The sequence below is a fragment of the Carcharhinus amblyrhynchos genome, chromosome 20 (genome assembly GCF_965287045.1).
Source record: "Carcharhinus amblyrhynchos chromosome 20, sCarAmb.v2.hapA, whole genome shotgun sequence".
Taxonomy (NCBI): domain Eukaryota; kingdom Metazoa; phylum Chordata; class Chondrichthyes; order Carcharhiniformes; family Carcharhinidae; genus Carcharhinus; species Carcharhinus amblyrhynchos.
Window position 1 is genome coordinate 7,259,470 of NC_137343.1, and position 24,034 is coordinate 7,283,503.

Consider the following 24,034-nt stretch of genomic DNA (forward strand, 5'->3'; position numbering starts at 1 on the left):
TCATAAAAGGGAGACTCTGCCTTCCTATGGCCAATACATAAATGTACTGTCCCACCTGGAGAAAACCTCTCACAAGATTGTTGGTGTATGCAAATTGGTCATTACAACAATGATTGGTGATTAACATAGTTAGTGGAACTAAACAGGCAAGGATTTCTGAACCTGAAGTCTATCCAATGATTGCTGCTGGAAAAAGGTTTGGACTGTTTAACAAAAGACTGGCTCAACTATAGTGCCAAGTCATTGTTGTTCAGAATGCAGAGTTCATCATGCAGACTCACATTATCAAGAACGGTCACTTGGTTAAAAGGTACTAGTACCTTTGGAACCAGGCATTACAAGCCAAGAGAAGTCATGTTTGTGGGAAGACACAAACTTTGCAGGAAAGAAATACTGCGAAATTCATTCCAGGTAGATTATTATTGTTAGTACTTATAATGTGCAATTGGTCTATCAATTATTTGAACAGAATTTCAAATGAGAATAAAATTGCATATTACTAATGAAAAATTGTCTGACTGAATTTAAAATTCTGACTTGGAACTTTGTAGCTAACAGGCACTTATGTTCCAAGGGGGATTTCACCAATTTACAACTGCATATTATAGGCATGTATATCCAAAAGCATTTCACAGGGGAGTTGGTGGAGGGGGATTCAAATTGGATACTGAGCAAATATTTAAATAATTAAGGCAAATGGGAAGAAGTGAAGACAAAAGGTTTGCGGAGAATTCCAGAAAGCACAACTGTACAACGTAGGTGGACACTGGATCCTGTATAATACACCAATGATTCAGAAACAAATCTCATACTGACATCAAATGATCTATTGATGAGATCAATCTATGCAGATGATACCAAGAAAATATCCTCTCTACACTGTGTGCTGTTTGCAAAAATCTTTATTGCAAATTTCCTAACGAGACTATTTTCAACAGTTCCATTTTATAAGTTTCCCAATTACAAAACAGTAGATCAAGATGGTTTGTTCATTCCAACAGAAAACAAGATTATTCGCAAATGTTTGTGGTCCATGGCAACTCATCACAAGTTCTCTCTCAAATTGAGTGACCTTTTCTGTAGGTAATGTCAGTGTAACTAATTGTGTACATGCCAAATGTCACACTGCTTCAAATATAGATACTGCTATATATCAGCAACCCAGCTGTGGCCAGCAGAAAATCAAAACGGCCCACTGTGAAACCATCACCTTTCTCTTCACATGCATTGTTCATGCATCTTGTTGATACCATCACAGACAGTATTCCATTTCAGTACAAGATCTAACAAGTGATTTGATAGCAATGCATGTGGACTTGTACTGGTTTACAATTGATTGGGAGGAGGGGGAGGGTCCAATTTAGACAAGAGACTAGACCAACTGTCAGGAACAGGACCAGTTCACCACTGCTTGATAGTTTCCTCATTAGGATAATCTAGCCAAGCATTGCCAATTTACAACAGAAATTTTGTCTCTTCCTTCTCCTTACGGTTCAAGAGTTTACTGAATAAAATTTCACTTAAATCCACAATGAACTTACCATTAATCTTTCCATAGTGTAATCTGTCAGTTACTAATTTAACCAATTTAGGCAAAGTAAGGGGAATCTACAATAAAAGTTTAAAAAAAGTCTTAAATGCAATCTTCCAACTTGTTGTCATACTTGACCCATCCAGAAACACTGTAGGGCAAAAATATAAAAAAAAACTTAAGTTTTCTCATATACAACTTAACTGAATTTAATTTAGTTATAAACCATGTCCTACCCAATGTGGGAATTCTGGTATTTGGAATCTTATTCACAGAGGGAAAAAAAGAAATTAAAAAAAAAGGGTCAAGTCATACACAGTAAAGCAAGTTTAAATCACCAATTTTCAGGAATTAAAGTAACAGAATTAAATTATTCTCTCAGAAGACTGTAAATAGATAAGGCAGTAGTAAACACTCCTAAAGTTTCAAAGGAATACAATAGCACATTTACGGTGGTTGATGACTGAGGAATGACATTCTGTGAAGGTACTATATCTTCATAACCAATTTGGGACCACAGGGCAAAAGCCTAGAAAAGGGCTTCTCTGTGTCCAAATCCAGTTCATTACAGTCTGCTGTAAAAAAAAGGAAAAGGGAAACAAGGACCAGGATTATTTAATTTGCTTCAGTTTTTTCACTGGTCACTTCTTTCTTCACGCATTCTTCCTCTTTGGTGGATTCTTTTTTATCTTCCTTAACGGTTAGCTCTTCCAGCTTTTCAGCAACTTTATCTGCATTTTCATTGTCACCTGATAGAAAACAGACAGTGAAATGAGTGTCAAATGGTCTCATGAACTTAAAGAAACTGGGAGATCTCCCTGTATCTTGGCCAACAGTTCCACAATTCGATGCTGTCCTTACATGTCTACAAATGACTCCAGATTCACGCACAATATGGTTGACTGCCTAGCCACCCTGGTTATTGAAAGCCACTATGGGGCAGGGTGGTGGGTGGATGGTGGAAGAGAGAGAGAGAAAAAAAAGAGGGAGAGAGGAGGGGGTGGTGGAGAGAAGGAAGAAAGAAAAATCATTCCCAATAGTTATAGAGGCAACTATAGTTTAAATACTGGACAAAAAAAAAAACCTGCAAAAATTGTAAGCCTCCAATAAGTTGTTCCCTTGTAGTCAGAGTCAAACTATAAAGGAATCACTGGATCACACGATTTGAAAGCATTAACACTACTATTTATGCAGCAAATGATTAGGAAGGCAATGGAACATTGATGTTTATTGCAAGGTGAATGAAATATAAAATTAGGGAAGTTTTACTGCAACTTACAAGATCATATCTGAAGTACTATGTACAGTTTTGGTCTCTCTTTTTTGAAAAAGGATTAATTGCATACAGAAGTCGTTCAGAGTTGGTTCATTTGACTAATTCCTGGGGTGAAGGGCATGTCTTAGAAAGAAAAATTGAACAGATTCAGCCTATACTTATTGGATTGAGAAGAGTGGGGCAGGGGTGATCTCATTTAAACAAAAGATCCTGAGGGAATCTGGTATCTCTTTCAAGTTGAAGATGAGAATTATTTTCTCTGAAGGTCATGCATCTGTGGAATTTTCTTCTCCAGAAAACAGGGTCACTGACTCTATTCAAGGCTGAGTCAAGATAAGATTTTTGATAGACAAGATAGTTGGGGCTATGGGGGCCAGGCAGGAAAACGGAGCTGAGACCACGTCCAGATCAGCCATGACCTCATTGAATGGCAAAGCAGGCTCAAATATTCCTATAATTAACTATAGTAAACATAGCCTTGCAACATGCCAGTCAAGCTGTTTTTTTTAAAAAATGCAAGTTGTGTTTTTGATTTTACCAATGGATAGGTTTGTGCAGTGCACCACGCAAACAAACAATCATAAAAATAATAATAGCACACCCAGGGTACGTGACTTGATAAACTTGCAAATTTTGATATTTGTTGAGATTAAACAAAGTCTTGAATGATAGGAGAATTATAGTACAGCAATCTGTTAAAAGACCTATTATTATTTGACTTCAATTAAATAGGTTCCATACTCAACTTAAATAACTGAAGTTCTCATTTAATATTTTTCCAATTTGATAATTATTTATAATTGCTTGTAGACAGACATAAGAACATAAGAACATAAGAAATAGGAGCAGGAGTAGGCCATCTGGCCCTTCGAGCCTGCCCCGCCATTCAATAAGATCATGGCTGATCTGTCGTGGCTCAGTTCCACTTTCCCGCCCTCTCCCCATAACCCTTAATCCCCTCTCTTATCAAAAACCCATCAACCCGCTTCTTAAAAATATTTAGCGAGGCAGCCTCCACCACTTCAACGGGCAGAGAATTCCAGAGATTCACCACCCTTTGAGTGAAGAAGTTCCTCCTCAACTCCGTTCTGAACCGCCCCCCCTTTATCTTGAGGCTGTGCCCCCTAGTCCTACTGTCTTTTTTGAGCGGGAAGAGTCTTTCCACCTCTATCCTATCCATCCCATTCATCATCTTATACGTCTCAATGAGATCTCCCCTCATTCTTCTAAACTCTAATGAGTACAAGCCTAGTTTATTCAGCCTCTCCTCATAGCTCAACCCCCTCAACTCCGGTATCAGCCTAGTAAACCTCCTCTGCACTCCCTCCAAGGCCAAAATATCCTTGCGCAGGTGCGGCGCCCAAAACTGCACACAGTACTCCAGCTGCGGCCTCACCAATGCCCTATACAGCTGCAGCAAGACCTCCCTACTTTTATATTCAATTCCCCTCGCTATGAAGGCCAGCATCCCATTCGCCTTCCTGACCACCTGCTGCACCTGCAGGCTGGGTTTTTGCGACTCATGCACAAGGACCCCGAGGTCCCTCTGCACCGTCGCCTGCTGCAGTTTTTCGCCACGTAAGTAATAGTCCTTCCTACCATTCTTCCTACCAAAGTGGACCACCTCACACTTGCCAACATTAAATTCCATTTGCCATTTCCTGGCCCATTCGCCCAGCCTATCTAGATCCTTCTGCAGACTCTCCACACCCTCCGCACAATTTGCCTTTCCCCCAATCTTGGTGTCATCAGCAAATTTCGACACCCTACACTCGGTTCCCTCCTCCAGATCATCTATATAAATGGTAAATAGCTGAGGCCCCAGCACCGACCCCTGGGGCACCCCACTAGTCACCAACCGCCAATCCGAATAGCGCCCATTGACCCCCACTCTCTGCCTCCTATTTGACAACCAATCCTCTATCCACGCTAACACCCTACCCCCAACTCCATGTCCTCTGACCTTCTGCAGTAACCTCTTGTGAGGTACCTTATCAAACGCCTTCTGAAAATCCAGAAAGACCACATCCACCGGCTCTCCTCTATCCACCGCCCTAGACACATCCTCATAGAACTCCAGTAAATTTGTCAGACACGACTTCCCTTTAATGAAACCGTGTTGCGTCTGCTCTATCAAGCAATTCCCTTCAAGATGCCTCGCAATTTCCTCCTTAATGACGGATTCTAACATTTTACCTACCACAGACGTTAAACTAACCGGCCTGTAATTCCCCGCCTTTTGCCTGGCACCCTTCTTAAACAACGGCGTAACATTAGCCGTTTTCCAATCCTCCGGCACTTCCCCGGAATCCAGCGACGTCTGGAAAATAACCACCAAGGCATCCACTATCACCTCCGCCATTTCTTTCAGAACCCTCGGATGCATTCCATCCGGTCCTGGGGACTTGTCCACAATCAGCCCCTCCAGTCTGTCACGCACCACCTCTCTAGTAACAGTAATGTCATTAAGACCCTCCAGTCCTACCACCTTTCCATCGCTAACACCCGGCAAATTATTCACGTCCTCCTCCGTGAAGACAGAAACAAAAAAGTTATTCAAGACCTTAGCCATATCCCCATCCCCTACCACTAGGTCCCCTTTCTCATCCGCTAAGGGACCAACGTTCACCCTAGCCAGCCTCTTCCTTTTTATATATTTATAAAAACTCTTGCTATCCTTTTTTATATTAAGCGCTAGCCCAGCTTCATAGCTTCTTCTACCCTCCTTTATCAACTTTTTTGTCAATCTTTGTTGACATTTAAACCTTTCCCAATCCTCTTCTCGCCCACTGCTCTTAGCTACTCTAAATTCCTCCGCTTTTAATTTAACACTTTCCTTCACCTCCTTCGTTATCCACGGCTTATTACCTCTCTTCCTACTGTCCTTTTTAACCATCGGAATAAATTTCTGCTGAGCACCAAGAAAGATCTCCTTAAAGATCCTCCACTGCTCCTCAGCAGACCTACCTTCCAACGCGCTCCCCCAGTCCACATTCGCCAATTCTTCTCTCATCCTACCATACTCCCCTCTATTCAAACAAAGGACACGTGTCCGGGAACCCACTTTCTCCTCCTCCACCTGCAACAGAAACTCCACCATACAATGATCACTCTCTCCAAGAGGATCCTTCACCTCAAGGTCCCTAATTCTACCCGCCTCATTACATAGCACCAGATCCAAGATAGCTCGCTCCCTCGTCGGCTCCAACACACACTGTTCCAGGAAACTATCCCGGCAGCATTCCAAGAACTCCTCCTCGAGCCCACCTCGTCCAACATGGGTCGACCAATCAATATGCAGATTGAAATCCCCCATAACTACTGCCGTCCCATTCCTGCACGCCGCACTTATTTGCGCGTTAACAGCCCGCCCCACCTCCAGATCATTATTCGGGGGCCTATAGACGACACCCACCAGCGTCTTCCTCCCTTTGCTGTTCCTAATCTCCACCCACAACGATTCCACTTTCTGCTCTTTGGCTCCGATATCATCCCTTGCTACCACCTTGATGCTGTCCTTAATCAGCAGAGCTACGCCACCCCCTCTTTCCTCCTGCCTATCCTTCCTAAACACTTGATAGCCCTGTACATTCATCTCCCAGTCCCTGTCACCTTGCAGCCACGTCTCTGTAATGGCCACCAGATCGTATCCATTTGTGTCGATCTGCGCCACCAGCTCATCCACTTTATTCCGAATGCTTCGTGCATTCAGATAAAGCGCTTTCATCCCAGCCTTCTTCTGGACCCTATTTGCCGTAACGCCACCACTTGGGACATCCTCAGCCTCTTCCCTTACCTGTACCCTATCCTTAACTGTAGACCTCCTAACATCACCTACCCTCGCACCCTCCCCCCCCCTAATTAGTTTAAAGCCCTGTCTACAGTCCTCTTTACTCGATTCGCCAGCACTCTGGTCCCAGCACGATTCAGACCAACCCCATCCCGCCCGAACAAGTCCCACCTACCCCAATACTGGTGCCAATGCCCCATAAATTCGAACCCATTCCTCCCACACCAATCTCTGAGCCACCCATTCACTTCCTTTATCCTGTCAACCCTACGCCCGTCTGCACTCGGTTCAGGCAGTAGCCCAGAGAAGACCACCTTGTCACGTCTAATCAAATTGTGAAAAAATTCAACACTTGACAAATATCCGTCATGGCATAAGCAAAACGTTGGTATATTTCATGGCTGCATCTATACATTGTAATAGAGCTTGTCCCTATTATACTACCTTCATAGCTTAAAAATACATATTTATGCTTATCCCCACAAAATAAACTGTCTTATTTGTTCAATGGCAGGATGCAGCATTCACTAGCCATTGCAGCTGACATGCTATGACTCTGGGCTATAAATAGTGCGTACTCTGTCTTCACAGAATTGGCTGGAATTGTAAGGCAGCGTTTGGTCAACTTGCGGAGACGAGAAAGCCAGTTGGAAACAATGCCCCAAAACTCAGTCATTTTTAAAGGCGTTCTTCGACAAAGATCAAGTAAGCAGCATATTCATCCTCATGCTTTTTCTGCCACCCAGATTAATTAGACTAGGGTTAACTATAGAAAAGATATCTGACATGGATAAAAAAATGCAAACAGCACTAAGTAGACAGCAGTTTGTTTAAATTGTGATGGCTTTAAATAATCGCACACGTAATATTGATTTTTTTATTGACCGAAATACGTTGTCTGCGGCATTTTTCAGCATGGCAGCTCTAAAGCTGACGCACCTCCATATTCTCAACCCAATCAGATCGATCACTTTATTGCTTATTTGGTGAACAGAAACAGTCTGACTTTCAAAACAAATCCGAAACTGCTTAAACCTGCTCACGTTCTCCACCACAGATTTCACTTGGTCTTCAATGTCACTACGTTTTAAAAGATTGTGGAGTTTAAGCAAGGACTGAGTGCCTGATCTGATTTCAAGTTGATCAGACACAAATTGCTGATCATACTGTATGTTCTTTGCATGGTAACTGTGTTAAATCATGAATTTCATCTCAATCACTGGTTCTGGTGGAAGCTGCAGGTATGTTGTCACTTTTGAGTAGTAATTGATTCCCGGTAGGAAATGGGCAATGCTTAAATGCTTTTTAGAAACAAGATGCCAGGATATCCACATCAGGGAAACTTGTGCACTACACATCACCAGCCAAGAAAATAATTTGTGCATTGCGGATAACATGAATTGCATTTGGCACAATTCCCTACAGCACCTCAGAAAAAAAGCTTTGTTCATGTACATTACACTGTCAAAGACAAATGCAGAACCTTTACTGAATTCTAAGCCACATTGTACAACAGTCTTTTCTATGAATTATGCTACAGTTAAGAAATCTACAGACTCAAGCAGAACAGACTTTGTTAGAAACAAATGCGTGTTGTCATCTTTCCAGCTGCCAGGTACAAGAAAATATGGAGTGTATAATTATCCTGTGCAACTGTTGTTTCATTCGCTATGATCGAACCTGAATCGCATTTTGTCAGTGTAGATTTAACAGAGTTGACAGACGAACTGATTACTTGTTGTAAATAATCCTGACAAAGTTCGTTTCTCACCTGATGAAGGAGCAGCGCTCCAAAAGCTAGTGGCTACCAAATAAACCTACTGGACTTTAAGCTGGTGTTGTGAGACTTCTTACTGTGTTTACCCAAGTCCAACACCGGCATCTCCACATCAAAGTTTGTTTGCACAGGGAAACTTGCAGCATTTGTTATATGTTTATTGAAGTACATTTTTCCAAAGGTATGTTGGCAGAGTGAAGGCCTCCATTAACTCAACCATTGCTTCTCTTGTTGAACTGCTTTCAGTTGCTCCTTTAAGCACGGAGGTTTCCATCACTTTATTTTTGTTCTGGGCAGGAACTTCCACGGTGGACTTGTGTTTACCACATAATTCCAAAGCTACATGGAAAATCAATCAAGATTTATCTGGCAAATAATTTACTGCCTTTTGCATAGAAGGTTCCTGATTCACATGATTCTGAGCTGAAGTGTGTTTTGCCTTTTTGATATTTTGCTTTCTTGATGTAACTTTTACTAATGCCTAAATTATCGTGATGTTTTCAATCAACTGATGTCACCAGTGCTACACACATTCACCAAAGTTAACAAGTAGATTTTATCAGAAAGGAAGCAAACAAAGTGTTTCTGCATCACAGTGACCAAGGAGAAGCCTTAAAATAAGCTTTGATAGTAATTAACATTTTATTCTGACGATTCAGTGAAGGTTCATTTGGCAGACAATCCTGTCCTTCCTGATTTCCGTAAAATTTCCAAGATTGTGAATGGGGTAGACCCTGACTTGTAAGCATTTTATATCTTGAATATGTTGCAAATTGAAAATGACTTACCTTTTAGTTTCATTTTCTCCTTGCATTCTTCAAACTTTGCCTTAAACTTTTGTGCATCTGAAAAGTGAAAAATAGATATCTGAAACTGAGAGGCCCTCCAAATAAATAAGCAATTTGACCACACAGAATATGGTACATATTTTACACGTGTAGAGACCAAGCTAATAATCTGCAGCAATTCCTCTACGATCAGTAATGCTCTCAATTTCCTGAAGGCTCACACAGCAGAAGTACATCATGTTCGGTTATTAAAATCTGAGAAGATTTGGACAATGTCAAAATTCAGTCCAACTTAAGTTACTTGGTGACCTGGAATATTTCATGTGGGATGAGATTTTGAGAGGACAGCTATCCTATTTTTAAAAAGGTACTAATCATTCTCCTATAATACATAGGAGAGCTAGAGCCAAGTGTGATTTTCATGTCCGAGACTTAGACCTCATTCTAAATTTTAAACAAATATAAAATTGTGGTTAATTTATAAAACTTAAAAATTGGACAAAGGATTAAAAATAACTGAAGCCACAAGTGGCTATGTATGACTCAGATGAAAGAACCTCCTGGGTTTCAGAACAGCTGTTACCTTGTTATCTCTGAAGAAATGCGAATGACCACTGTGATCAAAGATCAAATTCAAAGAATTGTACAAAGGCAATTTACATTTCTAATGTTAGTGCTAGGCAATGGAGACCATTGTCTGATAGGGCAGATGTCCTTGAAATCCCATCGTAATAATCCAGACAAAGGAATATATATCCTTTAATCCAAACCAAAGTGGATAAGTGGGAGTCAGTCAGCACATTACCAGCTTGTTATAACCTCTCATGGTGGGATTTGACTGATGTACATGCATTTGCAGAAATGGGCGTGGCCATGATTCTTGAAACATTTTTGAAAAACTGCTTTCGGGCTACAGTCCCCAGTGCGTATTGTTGGCACATTTGTGCGTATGCAATTTGCTCGCTTTGCGCAGTAAACCATGCAACCCAATGAGAGTACATGACTGGAGTGCTGTTTGCATTCAACATTGGCTCCTATGCCTGGTAGGGGTTAATTCACATACGTTGTTTTATATATTAAATATGGTGCATCAAATAAAAGGAAATTTTCAAAATATTTCAACACTTAGGAGTTCACGGATGACATTTCACACCATTTAATAAATACAAAAGCTGATTCTGATTATCTTTAGTTTTGTCTTTAATAGACAAGCAGGAAATGGCACTATTAGATTTTTTCTGGTTAGGACTTCCCCTCTAAAAGAGAGTGCAACTGTAAATGTGTAGAAAGAATCAGGGAGTCTGACGCATTTACCTCCCTTCATGTATATGCAGCAGGGACTGCATGCTTATTAAATCTGAAATTGGTTTTCAGGATATTCAGAAAATATTTAAGATGCGACACAAGTTACTTCAAGATTGACATCAGTGCAAATGGACAATGATTATTCCTTTAGGGACAATTTAAACATTAAGCACCGTGTTCCTTGGCAGCAGAGACTGCCATGCTGGATTGGGGTTCTTAAGTCGCACTAGGCGATGTTTAACAGAGTTGACAACTGTTTTATAAGACAGAAGGCTGCCACTGAGAATTTAAGCAACTGCCCGTTTTTAGCACTACTGATGGAGACTGCAACAGATGAAAGAGGTGTTCATTATCCACCCAGTGTAAACGACAAAAAGGTCTAAAATCAAATGTTAATTGGGCCAGGGAGGGAAAGTCCCCTTTCCTGAAGGATACTGGTGAACCAGTTGTGCCTTTATGAAAATCCAGATGCTTGCATGTTTTTTCTCCCTGATGCAGACCTACAAGTTTCCAGATTTTTAAAATTCAAATCACAACCATCCATAATAGGATTTGAACGCATAACCTCCAGGTTGGTAATCTAATGCCATAATTAGGCGGCTATCTATTCATGGCTTAAATGACAAGTGTGCAAAATTTTATTCACTGGAGTTAAAATGATTTGTATTTCAGGCTTCGATTAAAAGATGTGCTGCTTTTATAGGTATTCCCTGAACTTATTTCTACACATTTACATTTCTTCCATGTTTTAATCCTACCTCCTTATGTTCTTGCACTGCCACCCAATGGATTTGTATCGGCATTACATCAGTATTACAATCAGTATTAGTAAAGGACTTTTGCACTGAATGTTATGTTGAAAGATGTAATATAGTAATGGTAATTTACCAACGACAGGTAAATGCCAACAACTTAAGAATATTTGAACACAGGCAGAGCTTGGCTATACGTTTTGATGTGGAATTTGTGGGTCAAACACCATTTTTAACACAATAGTTGATCTTCTGCAGCGTTAATGTGTTGGTCGAAACCAATTTGAATTTTCCAGCAAAAACTATGTTAAAGGGAGGGAGTCAATGGAAAGAGAGTCTGGAGGAAGAATGGGAAAAAAAAAGCAGGGGTTAGACTTTACATGTCTTACTCGAACTGCATTTGTACCAAGAAAATAAAACTTTTCAACAAAAATTTAAATTATTCTATACAAACTCAAATATCAAAGAATAAGCAGGTGACAAATGCATCTCTCTGCAATTTTCCATATAGCATGGCCTGACTTTAATTTGGGCAAAATTCTGCGGATGCTGGAATCTGAAACAAAAACAGAAAATGCTGAAGAAACTCAGCAGGTCTGGCAGGATCTGTGGAGAGAATAGAGCCAAAGTTTTGAGTCTGGATGACCGTACGTCAGAGTTGATTTGGGCAACCTGGGTCGGTTACAAATGACAAGACAGTGCTTATACTGTACAAGATACAATAGACCCTAAGATGTAGGAGCAAGAGTAAGCTATTCAACCCATCAAGTCTACTCCATCATTCAATAAGATCACAAGTGAAATGATAATCCTCAACTCAACTTTCCCATCATATCTCCATAACCCTTGATTCCCTTACTGATAAAAAAAACCCCTCAGCTTTGAACATACTTAATGACCCAACCTCTACAGTAAATAATTCTACAAATTTATTACCTACAGAAGAAATTCCTCTGTCTTAAATAGGCAATTGTTTACTCTGAGATTATCAGGCCCAACTTCCCGTCATAAGAAAATCCCTCCGTGTCTGGGATCAACCAAGTGAAAATTCTCTGGACTGCTGCCAATGCTAATTTATCTTTCCTTGGATAAGGGGACAAAAACTGTTCACAGTATTCCAGGTGTGGTCTAACTAGTGTCTTATATAGCTTTAGCAAGACTTCACTATTTGCATGCTCAATTCTCTATTTGCTTTCCCTATGGCCTGCTGAACTTGCATGCTGGATTTTGTGATTTATGCACGAGGATCCTCAAATCTCTGCGCTGCAGCTTTCTGCATTAATATTCAGCTCCTTTATTCCCATCAAATTGCATAGCTTCACACACATTCCACCTGCCAAGTTTTTGCCCACTCACTTAACCTGCTTATCCAGCCTCTGTAGACTCCGTCATCCTTATCAACGTTCCCACCTATTTTTGTCACCCACAAGCTTGGCAATACATTCACTTCACTTGCTCAAATCATTAATATAAATTGTAAATAAATGCGGCCCCAGCACTGATCCTTGTGGCACTCACCAGTCACAGGTTGCCATCCTGAAAATGTCCCTTTCAACTCAAGGTTCTGTCTTCTAAGAATTAGTCAATCTTCTATCAATGCTAATATACTACCCCTAACACCATAAGCTCTCATCTTAAGTAGCCTTGCGTGTGATACCTTACTGTATGTTTTCTTGAAATACAAGTATATTACATCCATCATTCTGCTTTATCTATCCAGCTCATTATCACCTCAAAGAATAAAGTTTGCCAGGTATGATTTCCCCTTCACGAAGCCAGGCTGATTCTGCTTGATTGTATTATGTATTTCTAAATGCTTTGCTATTACATCCTTTAAAATGGACTCCATCATTTTCCTATTGAAATGTATAATTTTGTGTTGTTTACTGGAATAAAGGTCACGCCTGCAGACAGTTTATTTTCAATCCAAATACTTACTTTCTTTATTCAAGAACCGGATAGCCAAAAGCTCAGGTTTGGGTTCTTCATCAGCAAAATCAGCAGGTGCGTTCCAGACCCATGCCCGGTCACTACCTACATTAGGCCTTAGCTCCATTGTTGGTGTAACTGGAAAGAAAGAACACACAAAATTAGTGTTTCCCCTCATCAAAATAAACATTTGCTAATCATGTAGCAATAGATGGATTTTCATTTGGTCAGTTCTCTGGATGACCATTCTATTTCATACAAAAATTGCATACTGGAGCAACAGGCCTCAATTTAGTTCCTCAGTTTTAGGTAACCAATATATTCAAAAACCCAGGATTGCTTAATGCACTTACTGAACTACAGTGAAAACTTTAGTAGGTTCCTGGGAGACTTGCAAACTAAAGCTACATGATTTTTCCTAACTATCTGAAACAGAATACATTTGATCCACTCAATCTAATCCAAAACCTTTTGCACTCCTTGTTCTGTTGTTTTTGTGTAAGTTTGAGAGATCAACAACAACTTCAATCAGGCTCTCAACAAGTAACTTTAAGACTGGTTAGAGAAATATGTCCAGCATTGCAAGTCCACCCCAAGTGGTAGCAAAAGAACTGAAGTCTTTGCAGAGGATAGAGCACAAGCGTGCAGAGAGTTGGAAGGTGAAAACCGTATTTTCTTATTCACTATTAGCGGAAACCAGAAACAGAAAAATGCATGGAAAGAAAAACGAAAAGGGGGAGGTTGATATTCTACATCCTGAAGGAGAAAACTGTTAGTCTTGACATTGATAGTTCCTTTCCCACAGTTGTAAAGTAGGATTTCTGCCTATGTCAGATCGTTGACGGTTTTCATCGTCAAAAGTAATCTACAAGACAGTTTCCATTTAATTCTATTTACCCAATCACAGAGTAACCAAAATATTTTACCATAAGGAACACCCCAATCTGTTAATCCTCATCCACTGATTACCCAGCAGCTTCTAAAGTGCTAACAATAGCAGAATCACATTTGTTCTCCTGCAGCAAGCCACAGCCATAAAACCTAAAGATAGGAGTATGTCAGAGAATTATCTAGACCATTGAATAAGACCATTTAAATCAGACACTGGCTTGTGCACCCAGGGGTTTTAACACATGATATTTGTAGCTTATACTAATGATGCTCAAGTGGGGTGGGGGTGTGTGGAAGGAGCGGAGGGAATACCAAAGAACATGCAAGAAAGAAAATGTGTTGTGATAATCGACCAATCAGAATCTGAGTAGGGACAAGTGATGGTTGAAATGCGCTGCCAAGGAGATTGAGTCAGAGTTCCTATTTGGACAAATGTACAAGAGGGAAACACCAAAGGGAAAGGCTGTAGGGCAAACAGCACCGACAATTAGTCCTTGAGAAAGAGACCATAATTTAAAGATTCATCTCTTGTTTCCCCAGTGGTGGGATTATGCAAGGCAAATCAGTTGGCAAAATTCTCAGTATTCACGCTTTCTTTGTGCGTCCAATTTCTTCTACCCCATGTGATTGCCCTCTCTCAAAACAGTTTGTGCTTGCTGTATTATTCTATCCAATACTATATTTACATAGAATATGCATCATTAATAAAGCTCAAGGTGCAAAGAACTTGTGAATTATAAGGATAATCTTGTGAGATTTTGCCAGGATGGAGAAACAAGAATTTCAGCCCAATAAGAGGAAAACTGAATGACTGCAGCAGTCAAGTTATAAATACAGAAAAAGTACCTGTACTACTGGGTCCATGGAATTTTTGTGTGTGGGGTTCTTCAGAAACAAAAAGATTAAGATCCCCTGATTTACACAATCACTGGAAAAAGATTTATTCCTATAAGAATCTGCATTCAAATCTACACGTACAATTTAAAATTTGAGAGCAAGGGACCTACGATAGTGATTTGCACAAATTTTGAGAGTTTTATCTCTCCTCATCAGAAGGCGAATTGTCCCCTTTTCCTTATGCTTCAGCAACTTGACATCCCCAGTTCCTCGTTCTTTCCACTCAGGAGGATCATTCTCTGATGCGTATCTAAAGAGCTTTGCACGCCTGGTGAAATAAAAACAAGATTAGGCCAATTTATATCTTACAATTTTTCTTCACAAAGCATTTACTGGTGGTCATTATCTACTTTATAACCTTTTCTTTAAGAGAAGGGAACAAGGTGGTAGAGTAGATCAGTAGATGCTTTCATCTGGAGTGGAGTCCAACAAAATGAAAGGCCTAAGGGTTTGGAAGGCATCTAGAAGACAATGGTTCCGAATACAAAAAGTCCACACTGTGTGCTAGGTTGAGGTTAAGGTATATTGCTGGCATAAGGTACAAGAAGATACAGTTTCAAACTTGGGGTTGCTGTGGCATTGCGGATTTCCATAATTTGGACAATACTAGGCCCCCAATATTTGTTAAGACTTCCTCACACAGAACGCCTTGTTTGATAAACATAAAAATTAATGTAAATTTGAGCAATACTTGGGTCCCACAAAAAAAAATTTGTATTTTTGAAACAAAAGTACAATGTGGAAAAATAGTAACACTATTTCAATGCAATTATTTCTGACCATCTAGAACTCATTCCAGATGGGCAGTCAAATGGTCCTAGCCTGTATGTTACATGTCAGAAAAACAAACTCCAAGTGAAGAATACTCAGCTGAATTACGAACACAATATGTTGAGGAATGATGTATTGTACTTAAATGGGGAAATTACCAATCGAAAAGTATTCATCAAAGCAGGTACGATTTAGGGCGAAAACTGTATCAGCTTATGATGTAACGTGTCCCTCCAAGCACAACAGACATTGGTGCATCGTACATGGTTTCCACTTAATTCTGACAACCACTAACCATTTGCCAGCTTCATACGCATCTGTTAAATCTTTTAGGCTGCTTTCTCAATACATGCAAGCGTCATATTGTTGAAGTGAGCACTCTCACTCCAGGACTTGAGCTTGTTATTAAAATGGACAATTCAATCCAGTACTGAGGAAATACCACACTATTAGATGTTAAATCAAGTCTCATCTTCTGCTGGAAGGAAAAGACCAAACAAAAAAAAACACAGGCAGCTCTCGCAGTGCCCTAGACAGCATTTATCCATTACAAAACAGCCTTAGCTTCTTGGTACCACTCTCGACTTCGAGTTAGAGCAGAGTTTGCCAAACCTTTTGAGCCGTGAAACCCCTAGCGACCTTCCAAGAGGGAACCCCAAACATTCTCATTATGTCAATGCTTCTTTGAAATAGGCACAAACACAAATCAAATGTAAACAAGTCTTTTTCTAGCTATATCTATGTATACATTAGGAAGGGGCACAAAGTCACAAATACATTTGCCAACTACACGGCCCCTCACAATTTGTGAGCCAAGCCACCCTCCACTATCGTAACTACTTCCTTTAATATCCAGTATGCAGCCCAGTAGGTTCCAGGGGACCTATTGGTCATTAGCCCCATTAGTTTCCCTACTACTTTTTCTCTAGTAATAGTTACTACATTTATTTCCTATCCTCCTTTTGCCCCATGATTATTTAGTCCTCTGATGTGAAGACTGATGCAAAGTATTTATTTAACTCCTCTGCCATTTCTTGGTTCCCCATTATTATTTCACCAGTCTCATTCTCTAAGGGGTCCATGTGTAGCTAGGCGTCTTTCTTCCGTTTTACATATTTAAGAAAGCTCCTACTGTCTGTCTTTATTTTACCTTCTCCCTCTTTATTATTTGGGTCATCTTTTGTTGCTTTTTAAAACCTTTCCAATCCTCTGGCTTACCACTAACCTTTAGCACATTGTATGTTTTTTTTCTTTCAGCTTAATACTATCCGTAACTTCTTTGGTTAACCCTGGTTGATTTGTATCAGTGGTACAGTAGTTAGCACTGCTGCCTCACAGCATCAGAGAGCTAGGTTCAATTCTGGCTTGGGAGACTGTCCATGTGAAGTTTGCACATTCTCCCCTTAAGTGTGAATGTTTCCTCCTTGCATTTTGGTTTCCTCCCACACACCAAAGATGTGCAAGTCAGGATGATTGGCCACGTTAAATTGCCCCTGAAGTGTCAGGGGGATCAGCATGGCAAATACATGGAGTTATGGGGATAGGACCTGGCTGGGATTGTTGTCGGTGCAGACTCAATGGACCAAATGGCTTCATCTGCATCGTTGGGATTCTATGATTCCAAGATGATTCTTTCTCATCGAGATATATCTTCGTTGGGAGTCAGGAAATATTTTTATTAAGGTCTGCTATTGATCAACAACTGTCTTTTCTGCTAAACTCCTCTGCCAGGCCACTCCAGCCAACTCTGCCTTCATTGCTTTACCTCCATTTAGTTTGAAATTGATCTTGTTCCCAAATAGTGAACTTGAATACACACCAAATATTTCATAATAAGCTATAGAAAATACATAATCATTTAGATATTAATAGATCTGTCATCAACTTCAAAGTGTTAAAAACAAAAAAGAAATATTGGGCGCAGAGGGAGAGCACAGCTCTCAGTAAACGTTGCATGCAATCAGCAAGCACCTCATTTCATCTGCCGCTGTTTTACGTGTGTATCACTTCAGTCATACCGGCAGGTAAAGAATTATGTGGATGCAAACCACTGCCTAACACATGTGTGGACAACAGTCAACAAAATGTCTTGTGGGCCGCACTCAGAAACCAGATGGGTCACAGGTTGCCCAACTCTGCTCTAGATTACTCTCACTAGTGTCTTGCCTCCATCCACATGGATTTTACATCTTTCGATCCAAGATCATTTCTTGCTATTGTACTTTTCCAACTTGTACTAACAAAGCTACCCCACCATCCTTTCCTTCCTGCTTGTCCTTACAAAAAGTCATATTCCACCAATTATTTAGTTCTCGGCTTCAATTTCCTTGTAATATCTCTGCAATACCAGTTAACTGCAATTTGTGCCATTAATTCATTTATTTTATGCCAAATACTATGTTGCCTTTTTAACATCCACCTTCCCCCCACACCAACTGACCCTATTTGCTCCTTTCTAAAAAAAATGTTTGTAATACTTTGTCCCTTCCTGTTACATTCTGGCTATCATTACTGAAATTGTCCTTTTGATATATAAGCCTACGTATTCCCTCTGCAGAACCAACACCCCTTTTAATTAGTTTAAATCCGTCTCTATTTTCCTAGTTACGTAGTCTGCAAGAATACTGGTCCCAACACAGTTCAGGTGTAGGCCATCCCAATGGTACAGCCCGCACTTTCTCCTGTACTGGTGCCAACGCCCCATTAACCAAAGTCCACTTCTCTCATACCAGCCCAGGGCCACTTAATCATCTTGATAAAATTATGTACCCTGTGCTAATTCACCGAAGGTTCAGGTAACAATCCAGAATTCATAACCCTGAAGATTCTGTTGTTTAATTTGGTGCCTAGCTCCGCAAGCTCTCTATACAGAGGCTCCTACCTCATTCCACCAATGTTGTTGGTATCTACACGGACCATGACAACTGCAAGTTCTGCTCCAGCCTGGAGCAGGTGTCCCAGACCTTGGAACCAGTCAGGCAATACAGCCACCTGGACTCTAGCTCTTTGCTGCAAAGAACAGTGTTAACCCCCCCTCACTACACTGACCCCTACTATAGTACATACTTATATGCTCCCTCCCCACTTCAATGCTTTCCTGTACCATGGCTAGTCAGCTCATTCACTCTGCAGTCCTCACTCCTATCCAACAAGATGTAAGAACCTCAAACAATGTTGGATATTGCAGAGGTTGACACATCTTCACTCATGCTCTGAGTCCCCTTACCAGCTTCAACTGCAGTCAGACCTCCTAAAATCAAACGTCCAGGTAACTCTTTCCCTTCCTGACGAGTCAGAGTCCACAGCTCAGCCTCTAGCTCAATGGCCCTGTTCTTCAAGCCACAAACACTTACTGCAGGCATGTTTGCCCTGGATCATAATGTTATCCAAGAGCTTCCACAAGCTTTAGCCCTAACATATCACCTGTCCTGATATCGTTAATGTGTTTCAAATAATTAGTTAATTAAAATATTTCTGGTGCTTTTAACTATATTTTCAAATTACAGAAGAACAGTTCCTAAACCTTAGAAATGGAATAAACACTTCCCAGATACTCACCAGATAGCTACTCCTGCAGCAGGGCAAGACCACTTCCTAAAGAGTGAAAAAGGTAGACAGCAAAAGAGCACTTTTTCCCCTCTGCACCAAATTCCCACTTTGCTCCAGATATACTCATTCAGAATGTCTCTCACTCAGTACACGGCCTCTCCCACTTTGCGTGCTTCAAATAAAAAAGGTTGATTGAACTTCACCTCATTCTCATTTGTGGGATCTTGCCATATGCAAATTTGCTAGTCAGGTTTCCCAACAGAAGTATCAGTGCCTACATACCGTGACCAAGAAATATTCTGGGATACCACTGCGTGTGAAAGACTAAGTATTTCTCGCACACTGACCAGAAGCAAGACAGAGGGAAGAATAGGATACTGATGCTGGAGATTCCAAGATCAGAGAGCAGGTTGGAACCAGGTCCAGAACATAAATGCACCTTTTCCAGATAAGATCAAGGCAAAGAAGAACGAAGCCAGGATTGCGAAAAATTGGAAGATCAACTACAAGTTCAAGGCAACAAGATATCTGATCAAGTCAAAAACAGGTAGGTTACAAAACCATCTATCATGCACGACCAAGCTAAAGTTGAAGAAAGTCACCATCAGTTGGACTGAGTTGCCCATTTGATGAGTACTTTCTCACATATTACTTACATTCTGAAAAGTTCCTCCTCATCTTCTTCCAATGTTTTTACCTCTTGCTCAGGAAGAGAAACTATTGGTTCAAAATGGGGATCATGATTGGAATCTTCAGTCACATTCTCTGCAGAAGTGTCATGGTCTCCTATTTCCTGGGGAAAGACAAATCACATACAAATAAAACAAGTATTTTTCAAGCTATTGTAAATTGTTAAATGGTTGGTAAATTAATGGTCTTGGCTATAAAAATATTGACCTATTTACACAATTTGGGGATACTTTGACTGTAATATAACAAATTAATGTTGAAATTACACATGACTACTTGACAACCGTTTTCAACTAAAAGATTTATAAGATGTGGTTATGTTTTAAACCATCTCTTTAGTTTAAGATAAAATGGAGTAATGAATCTTCACATGTTCTACACGAGTTGCGCCCGACAAGCCTGTATGGCTTGATTACTCTGGAGACACAGGGCAGATTAAGTGCTGTTGAAATCCACAGGCCAGGTTTAATACATGTGAGAGTTGGTGCAGACTTGATAGGCCGAATGGCCTCCTTTTGCACTGTAGGTATTCTATGGTTAACAACTGAAAACAAAGGCTGAAGTAGATATTCTTGGAATCACAAATGTTCTGTCCCAGAACAGAGAAAGGGATCTTGAGACACAGCAGCAAGAATGAGCAACAAAGAAAAGGCTGTTCCGTGTTAGGCACCAAGTGAAGTTTTGACAGCAGCTGGTCTGCTAGTTGAGGAGAGGAACTGGCAGGAGTTTAAGAATCACGCAAGATTCTTCCTGGCACAACTGGAGGGGGGGGGATCATCAGGGAGAGCTATTCTGTTGGAGGTTTGTTTGGGATTTTGTGGAAGACAGAGGAAAATCATTTTAATGGATACTGTACATTACAACTCAGTGAAATGGGGAGAAGTGGACCTATTAGGCTGTTTCTTGAAAAAGGGCATATTTCTGTGAAGAGCAGGATGTAAATGCGATAAGTGAATATCGACTGCGTTAAAATATTGATATGAAATGTCTTTTCTGTAGTTTAAGTTACTAGTTGATGTTGCTTTTAGATTGTTTGTTAAGAGTAAAAGTCTTAAAACTTAAAGGAATTTAAAGATTCCAAGTTGTTCATTGGGAATGCAAATTTACCTATTGGTCTGTACAAGGATTGGAACAGGTAAATTTGAAATGCAGCCACAGGTTATATTAGTAAAGTGTAATGAAAGAATAAGAACAACCATACACTACAAATGATTTAAAGCTATTTCAGTACACACATTCAAACCATACATTAAAAAATTATACGCAAAGCTTAAAACAATTTCTCCCCCTTTATTGTTGCTATATTCAGTTTTCTATTTAACATTTTCCTCTCATACACCTAAATTTTTTCTCCCAATTCCAACTCGTCCTTTGCCTTTCAAATTGCCCCAAAACCAGAGCTCTCATTTTTGTTCACTTGGCTTCAAGCCCTAATGGACAAGAGCAGGCACTTATGGTCATCAGTGGAGAGCAAGATCAGGCATCCAACCATCAGTAACTTATTAACTTATTGTCAAAAGCTCACATTTGAAAAGTGGCCATTTGGGAGAGTTCCTGAAGGGTATAACACACATGGCACCATACCCCAGGAAAAAGTCGACATCTTCAAAACAGGAAGCGAAAAACTGATTAGGAAAGAAAATCCTAAGCATTACCAAACTTCACTTAACACGTTAGTTGGTATACTTTATATCAATATGAACTTGAGAAAGAACAGATGTTAAATTTAATAGCTTAAATATAGATTGTTTATCATCAAATCTGCACTGCTTTGTCATTTTGACCAGTTTTGATTTGCAAGATTAAAAGCTTTTGTCTATGCTTTTGAAATGCTGATCAGTCACTGCAGGACTTACAGGGAGGAAACTGAGGTCAGCTTAAATGAATGAACAGCATTTACACACAACACTGGTCAAAAATGGCTTGAATGGGGGGGGAATTAGAAAGCACATGGAATGCCAGCTCCTCTCCTGTGTGAATAATGACTATCTTACATTAAATCTGCTGAGACACATGATCTTTCAGTTATTGGAAGGATTGGGTAAGTTAGAAGTGTTATTTTGTGGCCAATATTAAGCATGTGCAATACAGGAACATCATGATAGAGGTAGAACATCTGCTCCCCAAATGTATCATATTCAAACCATTCCTTGTGCTCAAAGCCAAAACTCAGGATGGCTTTTAATGGAATACATTTTCAATTCCCATGAGTTGCATAACTTAGGTAAGGTAGCCAACTTTTTTTCTGTAGATCAGTGTGCTCACTATGAATTGGAAAGACCTCAATTAATTTCAGATACATGTATCAGAAGGCTCCACTTCAATGATTGAAGTCCATGCAGATCTAGATCCAAGAGATTGAGAGTCCAATGCAAAGACGAGAAAAATATCCATTTAATTTTGAAATCTTACATCATATAAATAGAATTTATTTACATTAGGATACATTCATCAGGCACATCTACAGTAATTTCACAAGCTACAAAACTGCCACTAAAATGCTTAAATTTCACCACCCTGCAAACATGACAATCAAACCATAAATAAAAAATGTTTAATTTTTACAATTTTTTCAAAACATTATCTAATATCACATAAATTGTTATAAAATACTCAATAGAAAAAATAAGTTTTCTTATGGTATGAGACCCAAGTGCAAACCTGTCAACATTTGCCTACAAAATTTCTCATATAGACAAATTGAACCAACCCATCATTGAGGGGGGAGTAACAAGAAACAAGTCAGCATTCCTCAAAAAATTTTGCAAAACATGGAAAGAGTTAACATTACTGATTGATAGCCTATCACAACAACCTGTACTGTTAACATTGTTCCAGATGCTGTGTGACCTGCTGACTATTTCCAGCATCCTATGCTTTTATTTCAGATTTCCCTATCCAAATTTTGTTTTCGGTTAACACAAATTAGCAGCCACTCAGTTCAAGGAATGGAAAAGGGAGCAAAATGGAAAAATTGGACCCACCTGCAAAAACCACGAGCTGCCTAGAATAAAATTTAAATTTTATAACCGGAATTAAAAAAGAAATCGCCTGTCACATGAATGACAACTAAAGTCTCTTACACGTTAACACATAAAAAATTACGTTTTAATTTTGCCACACTAACTAGGTAGAAAGATTTTTTTGAACAATCCGTCGTTTTTCAAAATAAAATGTAATGTTTTAAAAGGAGGTAGCTGTGTGGTTTGAATACATATAAACAGATTGAACGTTATTTCTCATCTTTGTGACCGGCGAGAGGATCACCAACTAGGGTGCTATCTATTTAAACAGTTGTATTTCTTCCCTGGTAGGTAGTATCGACCCTAATTTGACGTAACTGATGCGGGAGAGAACAAAATCCGAATGACTTTGATAAAACTACAGCCAGAGAGGGAAAAAAAGGGCAATTTTTAAAACGAACGATTCATCTCCATCTAGGCCACCACTGGACCACGGGGTGAATTTTACTGCACAGCAGAAACGCAAGGCCTCGAGGAAAAAAAATACAAAACTATATGATGAAGAATTTAACTTTAAACCAATGAACTAACCAAATAAAACACAATTTGAGGTTCACCCTCTCTACTTAGATCTTAACCATCGATCTGAATGAGAGCGGCCTCTATCTCTCCCTCCAACTCACGTTTTCTATCTCTGAAGTCCGGAGTGAAATACCAGCCGCCGGCTCTGGCCGATCCATCCCGACCCTCCTTCACCCCCTTAAAGAAACCAGCCCACAATCATCACGACTTTCAATAGCTCAAAACACCCAGTTAGCTGTTAAATCCAACAGAAATATCAACCCGGATGGAAAGTAGAGTCGCTGAACGTTCACTGCATGCCGATACTTACTCTCTCATCTGCCATTTTAAGGGAGGATGGCTCCGGATTAGAAATGATAAACAATAAAAGCTCCGGCTCCCGTTTTACTTTCGCGCTTGATTTTTTACCCACCTTCCCTCAGTCCAATATGGCCTCCCTAGCAACCGGAGGCCGGACACCCAAAAACCAGAAACAGCCGCGCTATTCTTCAGCGCAAGCAAAATTAATCTGCGTTATCATTATTTAAAAGCGGCCCTCTGGTC

At 40.0% G+C, this 24,034-nt stretch overlaps 1 protein-coding gene across 2 annotated transcripts; it reads right to left on the minus strand.

Moving 5' to 3' along the window:
• Positions 1-884: 884 nt before the first annotated feature.
• ranbp1 (RAN binding protein 1) lies at positions 885-23,935 on the minus strand. 2 transcript variants are annotated; one of them, XM_080208030.1, is made up of 6 exons: positions 23,802-23,935; positions 19,913-20,049; positions 15,047-15,204; positions 13,158-13,286; positions 9,163-9,219; positions 885-2,280 (listed from the first exon to the last, which is right to left on the minus strand). In XM_080208030.1, the coding sequence occupies exons 1-6, from the start codon at positions 23,814-23,816 to the stop codon at positions 2,147-2,149; spliced, it is 630 nt and encodes a 209-aa protein (XP_080064156.1). In that variant the 5' UTR covers positions 23,817-23,935; the 3' UTR covers positions 885-2,146. The 2 variants fall into 2 exon arrangements, with proteins under 2 accessions (XP_080064156.1, XP_080064155.1); XM_080208029.1 differs by lacking the exon at positions 23,802-23,935 and adding an exon at positions 23,593-23,654.
• Between the last annotated feature and the right edge of the window lie 99 nt (positions 23,936-24,034).